The 12,748-nt window shown below is 41.5% G+C and overlaps 1 protein-coding gene across 4 annotated transcripts in view; it reads right to left on the reverse strand.

The window, feature by feature from the left end:
• Nucleotides 1-355: 355 nt before the first annotated feature.
• MAP3K5 (mitogen-activated protein kinase kinase kinase 5) overlaps nucleotides 356-12,748 on the reverse strand; it is a 107,547-nt gene continuing 95,154 nt past the window's right edge. For 3 of the 4 annotated variants that reach the window (XM_060272706.1, XM_035108893.2, XM_035108891.2), the window contains exons 25-30: nucleotides 12,293-12,398; nucleotides 9,731-9,974; nucleotides 6,155-6,267; nucleotides 4,907-5,019; nucleotides 2,274-2,350; nucleotides 356-1,805 (exon numbers count right to left, since the gene is read on the reverse strand). In XM_060272706.1, coding sequence (XP_060128689.1) covers nucleotides 1,745-1,805; nucleotides 2,274-2,350; nucleotides 4,907-5,019; nucleotides 6,155-6,267; nucleotides 9,731-9,974; nucleotides 12,293-12,398 — 714 coding nt within the window. In that variant the 3' untranslated portion in view covers nucleotides 356-1,744. Of the gene's footprint in view, nucleotides 1,806-2,273; nucleotides 2,351-4,885; nucleotides 5,020-6,154; nucleotides 6,268-9,730; nucleotides 9,975-12,292; nucleotides 12,399-12,748 lie in introns of all 4 variants that reach the window. The other variant, XR_004692177.2, reaches the window with a different exon arrangement.

The raw sequence follows: 12,748 nt of genomic DNA on the forward strand, positions 1-12,748 counted from the left end.
ATTGTGTGTTGCCACTGTCCTGTCTTGTCCCTGAAATCTGATTTTACTACTTTTGGCACACTCAAAATGCCTAATGGATATATTTTTTTTGAGGGGGAACCCTCTCACTTTCAAACAGTGGACCTCTGCCTCCACACACACACACACACACACACCATCCTATTTTTGAATGGCCCTCAAGTCCAACAGCATTGCCAGGAAGAGTGCATAAGTATTTGCATGGTACTTTGGATCCTGAACATAATCTCCTGAGCTACTGCACCAGTGCAACTTTCTTCAGGGTACAAGGGCAACTCCAGGGCAACACTCATGCAGCAGCTTCTTATATCTTATCATCACTAAATTATGATGATGATTATTATTTTAAAAAAACACTACCAACTAAACCAGGCGTCTTCTGTTCTTGTACAGAAGCAAGAACTCAGACTGTGCCAGGCTTCTATTGAGAGACAAAAGCACTCAGTTTAGCTACTGGCCCATCTCAGCCCTTTTGATGATTTAAGACTAGCACTAAAGTGAAAGTATGTTAAAGCAGTTTTCAGTGCACTGGTGACTAATTAGTGTATGGTCAAGTGTACTAAAATCCTATCACTTATTTCCCCACTCCTAAAACAAATGCATCTGCACATTCCTTTGATGTACAGATTGACTGGTGGTTTTTCTAACTTCTACAGATATTTAGACACTTTCCCTCTGTACTTCTGTAAAGATGTTTCTGCCTGCTATACTTTCACTAGCAAGGCCCTTTAATTATTCTCCATTTCCTCCTGTTTGTCATAGTTCAGATCTTTCCATAACAACTTTAAACCCAGTAAGTCAAGAAATCTATCAGAATTGTGCATCATTTTTTTATTCCTAAAATGTATATCACAATGGATAGCTTTAGAACAAGCTAACAGTACTATATGTAGTTTCAGGCATATGTAACTGGTACAGTTCAGTAGTACATAAACAACACTAAAAACAAATTGCACTGTAGACCAGGATTTAAGTTACTAAAATAAAAACAATATAAACATTTATAAAGGACTGTAAGTACCAAGTATAATATTCAGCATACTAGAAGGAAAAAGCTACAGTACCAAATAAGCTTTACACAATCATTTCAGTTACGAATTCCACCCCAAATTATGAAAACATGCAAGAGCCTCAGAACAATGTCTTCAGTCTTTGGAAAGACAATACCCATGGGCCCTTGGGTCTCCCCCGCCCAAATGCTACCCCTTCCACTGAGCCACCCACCCCACCCCAGGAAAGCTCCAAAGCCACCCTGAGATTGAACTGATAGGTCTCCCATCATTCTCTTCTGCAGGCTGAGAAAAAGAGACCGGGTCCCAGAAAACACACTGCCCCCATCACAGGCTCTGGTTACACATATTAACGCAGAAAGCTAATTTTCACATTTGCTTCACTGATGTGGAATCACATGAAATTGTACAATGGGTCTTCATAATATTAAAATGGGTTTTGTCAATTATAGCCGCTGTTCCATCATTTTAGAAAAAGAAAAGATTCTATGTAAAAAAATATTTAAAACTAAAATAAAATTTAATGTTGTAGACAGGTCTCTCAGGAACATTAGGAGTAGAGGCAGCCAGAAAGCTGCAGTGTCCTTAGCAACGGTAAACAAATACTGGATTAAAGTGCAACAGCATTTTTATCTTTTTTTAATACAGAACTCCTGTTCTGGGCTGCTGGAAAGCTCCAGTTCTCTTCAGAGATGGAGGAATCTCTTCAATCGGGGTCAGGTGTGCTTCTCTCGGAAGTCAGTGATGGCCTTCCACAGTGTACATAAAATCCCACCTCTGCAAAAGAAAGTCACAGCAGGCTTTTGTTTTGTTTTGTTTTGTTTTACTTACAACAAACAGTATTTTCACTGGCAAAATGTCTTCATTCAGACACCATGTGCGCTTCTTAAGCAGAAACAATGCACATTAATTTTAGTTCCTATCAATCACTGTGAGATAATGAAATCCTAATGGAGATTTTTATGTATACAGTATCTTATAATTAAATGCACTGCACTAGCTACATAATTGATAAAACGTACTAGTTTAGTTTTAGCTATCATTAAAAAATACATTAAAAAGCAACACAATTTGTATAAATGCATTATAAATAAGGACTCAATATGTATATGTGAAAGATTATGGCAGTCTAAGAAGCTTGTAAATAAAAGTAATCGATTCACTGAAATAACAATAAGCCCTTTGATAAAATGAGTACTACAAGTTAGTTAGTTGTTTGTTTGTTTTTTAAAAAAACTTAGTTACCTGAGTCTAAGGCATTTTAGATCATCTCGAGTAACATAGCAGAGAACGTCCATTAGTGTGTAGTCTTCGGCCAAAAACTAAAACAAGAAATCTATGATGAAAGTTATGCTGATTGTGCCACTGGTTATCACTCTTTATCATGCTTTATTCTCAAGTTTATACAATATCCCTGATTAAATCAAAGTCTGTTTGTCTGAAAGATGCACAGTGCACATGCAATACTTTTGTTTAATACTTTAGAGCCAAGTAAGAGAAATATGGTGTTCTGGATTCTTTTTACAGAACTCTGGAACTTACACTGTAAAGACTATAATAAAGACAACCGAGCTTGGTCAGAGGCAGTGCATAAAGAACCAGATAAACTGCTCAAAATTAAGCAGTGTGCTAGTCATTAGCATTTTTACACTAAAGTACAGGGCTGTAGAACCTGTGGCCCTTTGGATTCTGTTGGACTCCAATTCCCAGTCAGCATGGTCATAGGTTAATAATGATGGGTGCTGGATACAGGTAGGTAGCCGTGTTGGTCTGAGTCGAAGCAAAATAAAAAAATTCCTTCAGTAGCACCTTAAAGACCAACTAAGTTTATATTTTGGTATGAGCTTTCGTGTGCATGCACACTTCTTCAGATACACTAGAAACAGAAGTGTCAGACCCTATATATATATACAGAGGGTGGTGGGGGTGGGTGGGAATGGGAGATGGGCTGATGGGAGTGGTAAACCTGTAGATGGGTGTTAATGGCTGCTGATGGCTGCAATTAGTCCTGGGCTGAGGTGCTAAAGAAAGCTTGATCATGCATAATGAGATAAGAATCCGATATCTCTATTCATCCCAGGTGCTTCCATGGTTTTAAGCTTGGTAATGATTTCCAATTCAGCAACTTCCCTTTCCAGTCTGTTCCTGAAATTTCTCTGTAATAAGACAGCTGCTTTGAGATCTTGTATAGAATGTCCTGGGAGATTGAAGTGTTCTCCTACTGGTTTTTCAGTCTTATGGTTCCTGATGTCAGATTTATGTCCATTTATCCTTTGGCGTAGGGTTTGGCCTGTTTGTCCAATATAGAGAGCTGAAGGGCACCGTTGGCATTTGATGGCATACACAATGTTAGAAGATGAGCAATTAAATAGTCCTGAGATGGTATGTTGGATGTTGTTGGGGCCAGTAATGATGTTGTCCGGGTGTATGTGGCAGCAAAGTTGGCATCTGGGTTTATTGCAGGCTCTGGTACCAGTGTCCATGTTAAGTCTGGTGGTTGTATTATTGTGGGTGAGGAGTTGTTTAAGATTGGGTGGCTGTCTGTAGGCAATGAAAGGTCTTCCTCCCAGAGCTTGAGAAAGGGAGCTGTCATTGTCCAGGAGAGGCTGTAGATCTCTGATGATGCGTTGTACTGTTTTAACTTGGGAGCTGTATGTGATGACTAGTGGTGTTCTGTTATTTTCTTTTTTGGGTCTGTCTTGCAGCAGGTTCTCCCTAGGTATCAGTCTGGCTCTGTTGATCTGTTGTTTAACTTCATCAGGTGGATATTTTAGTTCTAAAAAGGTTTGCTGTAGATCTCTTAGGTGAGATTCTCTGTCTGTAGAGTTGGAACAGATACGGTTGTAACGTAGGGCCTGGCTGTATACCATGGATTGTTTGGTATGTTTGGGATGGTAGCTAGAAGCATGTAGATATGTTTGTCGGTCAGTTGGTTTTCTGTATAAGGTGGTGTCTATACGTCCATCCTCTATTTTTATAGTAGTGTCCAAAAAATGTATTTCTTGCATAGATTGGTTCATTGTTAGGTTGATGGGTGCTGGAGTCTATCAGGAGGACCACAGGTTTCCCTACCTCTACTCTAGACGTTAAGAATATCAGCTATAAGCATTTAAAACAACAACAGCCCAACAACCGGAGTCTATAAACCATTTAGAATTTATTTTTAACAGAAGTCATGGGACTAAGCAAAGTTGTAAGTACAAGATTGCTTGTTTAGCTGCTTTGTAGATTGCAATAAAGTCCCAGAAGGTTTTATCCAGGAGTCGTCATCAAGGTTGGGGCTGAATGGGTGCCCTGGAAGAGCCAATCCAGCATTTCTACCAATGCATCCATGCAACCCTGACCTCACTAGCATCCTGGCCCATCCAGATGAGCAGTTAGTGACACCAGTGTCAAGAAGGTGACTCCTTACGACACTGACAGCTCCTGATTTGTTCACTTGCCAAAAAAAAGTGACTGTTGGGGGAAAAAAGTTTGACTTAATGGTAGTTTACAGAGATTCTTCACACTTATCAGACTGCCTATAGCTCAGTGGCAGAACACATATGTGACATATATAGAAAGCCTACAGCTCGGCTGTAGTACAGTGGCATTGGGCCAAGTAATAAATAATAAAAGTAGCTCATGACTGAACTAGTGATCCAGTGATCAAACATAATATATTTCAACACACCACGTTAATTCAAATCCAGGAGGGATGAACAAATATAGCAATTCTTTTTATGCTTTTTATACACATCACATTTTCTTCCTATTATTTGATTCCCCCCTCCCCTCATCAAACAGATAGATAAAGCAACATTTAAAAGTTTGCAAACTAAACCTCTGGGTCTAGCAAAATCACAAACAGAACATACCTAATAAAATATCTTTCCTACCCTGTTTATGGTTTCTTCATCAGCACCATGAACTCTCAACCAATTAGTAAGATCTGGATCCTCAACCCCTCCATCAGTTGTGCTAGGGTGAGACAGAGACGTGCCGGGAATAGCTGAAACAAAATTTTGAGACTGGTAAGTTAGTGCAGTTTCACATTTACATGGACCCATAAACTTCCTCCAACCTTCTTGCAGAATTTTACATCATGTGCCCTATAGTTGCCAATGGGGCGAAGTGCTAGATAAAGACTGTGAACTTCAGAACGGAGCTTCTGGTAATTATGATCGGCAGCCAATATGAAGAAATGGCAGGGAAGGACTGTACCCACTACCCATATAATCATGCCATTTGCCATTTTAAGTGACTTGATTTGGGAGAACCCATTTAGAAGAAAAATATTTGTTCACAATCCTTGTGTACATAAAGTGCAGCTAGCTAAAAATATTATGTATGGTTCAAATTTATGTGAATTGTGGGTTTTTTAAGTGATAACAAAAATGGACCTAACTCATCCACAAAATAGTTATTTCAGCAGCGTGATTGAAAACAATGTGTGCTAGAACATAAGATTAAAAGAAATCTTACTTTGCATGTATAAATAACTTAGGGTAAAGCTTTGTGAATTATAGATATGTGATTACTGAGTGGCAAAAGGCACCCAAATCTTATCAGATCTGTTGTCAGAATTCTTTCATAAGAAACATAAGGTCGAGCCTTGTGGCAATTAATTTGAACTGTTGCAGGGAAACCTCATGGGCATTTGCTTTGCTCTGTACTTAACAAAAGCAAGTTGTACTATTCCATTTTGTAGTCTTAGGTTTCTGCTCCTGCTTACTCTGAGTAAAGCTTCACAATGACCAGTGTCAGTGCTTGCACACAAATAATAAAACTAGGCATGTTACAGATTTCTTTTTTTAAAAAAAAACCAACAACCTAGAAATAAAATTCAGAGAGAATCTTGCTGTTAGCTAGTAATGTATAAATCTTTGTTCTAAGTAAGATTTGTAAAACACTTGCTTTACTAATGCTATACAGTATCTGAAATAATATGCATGCTATGGGTATATCATATGCCTGTTTCAAAGAACTAACTGCCTAGAAAATGTGATAAAGGGTCTTAAACAAAGGAGGCAAAATAACCAAAATGAAAAAGATGGGTCAGGGTGCATGTGAAGGCTTTGACTGCTCAGTCTTCTTTTGAAAACTGCTTTGAGGAGCAATTGCCTTTGAAGATTCTAGTGGAGCACCTATTGGTTGAGTCCTAAGCTTCAGGTGTTTGATCTCCTGTTCCTTTTCTTCTATAGCGTGATGCAACAGGGCTTGAAATTCTCTCTCCTTCTGCACTAGCTCTTCCAGTAGTCTGTTAAGGAAGTCAGAAAGGGAAAGAGTTACATTTCACTGTGTGTTTGTCAAGGTAACAACATGAAGTGAAAAGCAAAATAAATGCAGAACTGCATTAGTAATTCCCCAAAGCTACTTCCCTATCTTCACACAACTTCCATGACAAACAAGACTACCATAAAACAAACTCCTACAGTTCATGAAAAGCAGATTGTGTATACTTTGCAAATGCAAGAGGCGTTAGGCCTATTTCTGAAGTTCCAAAACCTATGGGACTTCCATTCATTTAAGTGAAAAGCATTTATTGTTTAATTTCTGCCCTGCCTATTGCAAATAAAATCTGAGGAGGAATGCAAAAAAATTCTAATAAAATCTCATTCAGAATCAATAAAATTCTCTCTGAACTCTCTGGCAATGCATTAGTAATGATCAGTAAAGAACAAATTCAACTGTCTGCCTAATTAAAACCTTTAATTTGTAATGATGGGCTGAGACAATTCTCCAAAGAGAAGAGAACCAATTCTGAAGGCTGATAACTGCATCAGAAAAGGTTCTATATGCTGTTCTGTGAAACAGCCCACCAACATTGAAGGATCCCAGAGCAAGTCCTTTAGAATGAAGGTAAAACATTACATGAAACAAATGCTAGGAAAGGAAAGGAAGAAATTATGAGGTGACAATTTTATGCAGTTGCAAATTATTATGCGTGACAAAGGAGTGCATACCGTGTTTCTCAGATTTTAAGACATGTCTTATATTTATTTTTACTCCAAAAAAAACACCATGGCTTATTTTCAGGGGATGTCTTATTTTTTTTGTTAAGCTTTTTAATTTTTTACCGGTATTAAGCTTTCAGAGTTTTGCTGGGTCGGGCTCGGCGCGGCGCGCGCTGCTGCCCTTGCCAGCTCCCGCTGGGTCGGGGCTCTCCCTCTCTGAGATAACTACGAGCTCTTCTCCTCCTCACCCCCCAGTCGTGACACGGCCGCCGCGCGGGCTTCCTTACCCGGGTTGCAGTGCAGCGGCGAGGGCGGCGTGGAGACGGGCGACGAGGGGGCCAGGGAAGGCTGAAGCAAAGGCGACGGCGGAGGCAGCGGCGGGTCTTTGGGGCCGCCAGCGCCCGGCGAAGGTGTGGCGGGAGGCGGCAGCATGAGGTAGCGATGCGGAGGGGGTAGGCAGCGCACGCAGAACGAGTGGAGGCACGGCAGCAGCTTGGGCCGCCGGCTCTGGATGTTCTGGCCGCACACCCCGCAAGTGTCCAACAGGTTGAGCCGCGACTCTCCGTCGGCCCGGTCCGCGGGGCCTTGCCGGCTTTCAGCCTCGTTTTCCCCACCCATGGCGACAGGACCGGCCGCGGTGGGCCCTGCTCCCACCATAGGCTCGTCCATTGTTCGGCGGCGGCGGCCATTTCAGGCGCGAAACGCCTCTCACCCAATGGCCGCTTCTGCTCTCACCCTCCCCCCGGCCTGCTCACGAGCGGAGCCCCACCCCTTCACGGCCGCTGGGAGGAAGCGACGTCGGTTGCTCGTCGGTGTGATTGGCAGGCTGTTCTGGGCTTGGTCGAATTCGGGGTGGGGGATTCATTCAAGAAAGAGCCGGCAAAGACAGCTGCGTGCGCTGTGCCGAGCCCCGACTCAGCGGGAGCCGGCAAGGACAGTAGCGCGCACCGCGCAGAGTCCCGACTGAGCGGGACCCGGGAGAAACAGCAGCGCTCGGCGAGGCGCACGCTGCAAAAGCGCCATGCAGACCTGCTCCCACTCAGCATGTCTTATTTTGGGGGGATGCCTTATATTTTATTGCCTCCAGAAAATCGTGCCATGTCTTATTTTATAGGGACGTCTTAAAATGTGAGAAACACGGTATATGTAGCAAATTGGGAGAGGAGGTGAAATGAACAAGAGACCATCAGGTCCACAACACCTTTCTCATCTTGCTTCCTTGTCCCACCCCACTGCCAACTAACTTTTTAGACAACACAGACAAAAAGAGAATTTCCCCACCTGCTTGCCAGTGTGTAATGCAAACAGGGGGTGCAGCCTTGCCTCTTAAATTGGACCTTGGATGAAATAATATGTGACATAAAGAGAAGCAAATAACCCTCCCCTACACAAATATCCCTCTATTGTTCTTCATATGAGTCCTTCACAAAAGCCTCTACTGTGATGAAAAGGAGGGCAGGACCGTGTCTGCTTCTAGTGTAATGATAGTGGAGGATCACTGGCCTTCCCCAGGGGACTTCCTTGCCTCTCTCAGGAAGGGGTGTGTGTGTCTGGCTGCAGGAGCTAACTCCCTACATTTACTCTCCCCACAATGAGATCCTAGCCCATGGAACTGATAAAAGAAGCATTGTTCCATCTCCCCACCACACTGAATGTCCCCGTATACAACACTGAACAGGAGCAAGAGATGGTGAACAAGAGCCCACCTTTAGCAGTGCACATATATAGCGAAAAAGGGGGGGATATATGTGCGTGCATATGCATGTGCACACTTCCACCACTGAACATTAATTATATGCAAAGGGGGGGGGGAATCCATGCTAACTCCTACAGAACAATCACGATAAGCAGAAATCTTAGGATTTATGCCTACTTGCCTCTATGAATGTTTCTGGAGCAAAATCAGCTTTAAAAGCAATACTTAAAATAGTTTTGGACCTGGAAGCTAACAACAGAGGGTTTTTTTATATTCTCTGTCTCACATTATTTGATATTTGTTTTTATAATTGTTTAGTTCCAAGGACTGAGTTTTCAATAGTATATTTTGAATGGAGGTCAGTAACAATGAAAACAATGCTCTCTAGGTAGCTGTGCTAAGCCAGGTGTTCAGTAGCTTGGATTTGTTCCCGGTGAATGAATTATTAAGAAGACCTGGTGGTGGTTCATACTATTATGAAAATGAATTGTTATTTAATCATGAGTTGTGAATGGCAGGAATATAACAGAAGATCTTGGAAGCCCATGTAATGAAGGAGGTTTAAAATCCCTAGGACATTTTAAAAGCAGGCTTTAGACTGCTATATCAATCTAGCTAGATGTACGATTCACATGGAAGCAGCTTTTTGTGAACCTATTATAACCAGAACTAGAAGAATTGTGTATGGACTTGTATTCAACAGTCAGATTTTTATTATTATTATTATTTAAGAAAAGCTAAAATCCTATTGATTGTCTGTTGGGGAGAAGTCATTAATGGAGTAGGGCCTAGATTTGCCCCCTTGCTCCTCCTTCCTACCAAACAGCTGATAGGTAGAACTTCATTTCCCCCCCTCTGCATGCACACAGCCCTGTGCGCACTCCACTAGATTGGAGTGTCAGTATTTTACTAGCCTCAAAAAATTAAATTGATCTGGCACAGCAGATTAAGACTTGTGTTCAAAAATCAATGAAAAAAGCCCAATGGATTATGCAACAATATACTTTAAAATGTTGCTGCAACTTTGTTAAGTGTGATAAGCTTCAGGTCTTCAACTACCTGAGACTTACCTGTTAGTTTCCAATTTTAGCCTTCCAAGTTGAACATTGAGGGATCGCTGGGCAGCCTGGGATTCATGGGATACAGTAGAACTTAGAGTGCTCACTCCTGAGGTAGCTATAGCATCTTCCAATACAAGGCAAGGCCGATGAATGGTTGGATTTGGAGGTTGCTCTTCATGTTCCTCCTCACCTTCGATGTCCTCCTGATCGGCTGTATCACTCTCAGATGCTAAACTGAAGTGTGTCCTCAATTCTGTTAGAGAGAAGGCTTGGTGTTAATTATCATAGCAATGAAATCAGAGACAAGTATGACGGGCTCTGCAGCGTCTTGTATGATGGGCAGAAAACTTGGAGGACTTGGAACAGTACGGGTTGCACCCATTCTCCAGGCTGAAACCAAGATGCAGTCTGTGAGATAACAAAGGACCCCAGGAATAATAACTTTGCAGATCTGGCACATCAGGGAACAAATAAGAAATCAAGCTGCTAAATTAGGTGCTGATCCCCAGGAGAAACTGGCACAAAGCTTGCTAGTAGCACCACCAGGAAGGGATAAGAGCACACCTATATAAAGCTAAAAGCTGTGCTCAGCTGACGAGACAGCAGCTTGTCACAGAAATTATGCTGACATAGTCCAGAGCACTTTGGCTTCCAGTAGAAGCTGAGGAAGTGTACTTATATTGAAACAGACTATATTTGTTTATCTAGTCTAGTACCCAACTTATTGCAACTGGTGGAAGTGTCGTCCAGCAAGGCCAGCTATGATCCTGTTTAATTGGGGGTGCTGAGGATCAAACCTAGACAGCTCATTCATGCTGATTCAGATCACTGATCCATCTAGCTCAGTGCTGCCTACACCAGCTGGCAGCAGCTGTCCAATGTTTCAGGCACAGGTCTTTCTCAGTCCCAGCTGGAGGTGCCAAAGATTGAACCTGAGATCTTCTGCCTACGAAGCATGTGCTGCAGGGTCCTCACCCCACAGGCTGATCTTGCGCTTTTACTTACCTTCTTTCCTCCTACCAGGCTTGTTTCACTCTTGCTTTCTTTGTAGTAATTATGTATTTAATTTAATTAATTGTATTTACAAAGATTTATTAAAAAAAACTTGGCCACAAAGCTCTCTAAGCACTGTACAGTAGTGCCTCGCTATACAAATTTAATTCGTTCCACAGGTCAATTCTTATAACGATTTTTTTTTTGCCCATAGGAACACATTAATTGAATTTCAATGCATTCCTATGGGAAACCACGATTCGCTAGATGATTTTTTTGTAAAACGAATTTGTCTAGCGAGGCAACCTCCGCTCGAAAAATCCTTTCATTAAGCGAAAAATTCGTCTTACAGGGCGTTCGTCTAGCGAGGCACCACTGTACATAATAAAACTACTATACTAGTAGACTCCACTGATCGGCCTGCCAAGCCAGCACTTTTGTCCTGCCTCGCATGGTTCTATACTCCTCTTGCTTTACATTTCATTTTATGGATATGCTTTTGCTGCAACGTTGGCATTTTATTTTGTTTATATTGTAAGATGCTTTGATGTAAGTGGGATGCAGTTGCAACCAAAAGAAACTATTACTAATTCTAACAGCCATGTCCTTTATAGGATGTAAGGACTGACACGTAGGCTGATCATTATAGGAGATGTACAGCAACCTCTGCACTACACACAGGCCTTGAGGTTTGACTAGCGGCAGCTACTAAATCAACAAGTGCTGACTAGGATTTGCATTACATCTATCAGGCAATTCATTCTTATGTCTTGTAAATACTCATTGCAGCTGCATGCAGAATGGAAGGCTTTAGGGATTTTTCAAAAATAATCTCTAAAGCTCTTTCCTGGTCACTAAGCCGGAGCACTTTTCATACAGCAAATGCTTCAGGGCTTACTATTTTTCATGCCTCTGACCAGAGTTGATCCCCCCCCCCAAACATTTTATAAATCCATCTAGACCAAACTGCACACTTTCTACCATTTATTATTATTATTATTATTATTATTATTATTATTATTCAGTAACTTCAAGAATCAGTGCCTGAATGTATTATTTTCTTCTTCCTTCCCCATTCTTCTTTTCCTTAGCTGTGTGTTCACTGATCACAGCATGTACTAAGCATTATGGGAAAGATAGAGTCTCAGATTAAATCTAATGTATTGCTAAACCTTAAAGAAAGGAAAAGAGGAGTGTAAAATTCAAGTGCCTTAATAATCAGGTGTCAAAATTTTTAGCTGTTGGTCTTAGAACACTTGCAGCTTTATGTCCTAAGGACTGAAACTATGGCCTCCTTCATACCTACATTTTAGTGGGTATATTTTAGAGACACATAGTTGGCTTATTTCTGATCCTTCAAACTTTGCTTGAGTCCTGTGCTTGTATACTCCCCCTCCCTCAGGGGTAGCCAATAACTGCTTCAAAGACCACAATTTTTTTAGGAGAACACAACAAGGGTATGCAACCGCAGACATTGACATGTAAACTTTGGTGATTTCAGCAGAATTTTCCTCCATGGTAAGTGCACTTAGGAGGATAGCCTTTGAGAACTATTTCAGTGAGTGGCAAGTGTCTCACCTGGAACCAGGATCGTAATAGCAGTCTGCACAGCTTTGCGAATTATGCTATCTAGCGCAAACATCCAATGTGGTTTGATATTGTGAGTTCTTAAAACTTTATTCACCTGGAAAGAAACACTGGAATTAGAAACACTATTAAGTTTCCTTTCTAATATTAAAGGGTAGGTGTGCGTAACAAAGAAAAGTTATTCATTGTTGGAAAGGAAGGCAATTTTGATATTTTCATGTTTCACCACCATTACACCTAAAAATAGCATCAGAAAAGGATCTTGTGTCCTAAACGACCATCAGCCTTGGTAGAATGTCAACAAAACAAGCCCTTGCCTTCCTCCCAGCATTGGGGCTGGAAAGAGGGATGATAGATGCCCGCCCTTCCACCTCGAATATTAGGAAAAGGGCTGGGTCTTATGAAGGGTTCCAGAGAGCATGGAAAATGCACATATAAAATCCCTCA

The sequence above is a fragment of the Zootoca vivipara genome, chromosome 3 (genome assembly GCF_963506605.1).
Source record: "Zootoca vivipara chromosome 3, rZooViv1.1, whole genome shotgun sequence".
In the NCBI taxonomy this organism is placed as follows: Eukaryota; Metazoa; Chordata; class Lepidosauria; order Squamata; family Lacertidae; genus Zootoca; species Zootoca vivipara.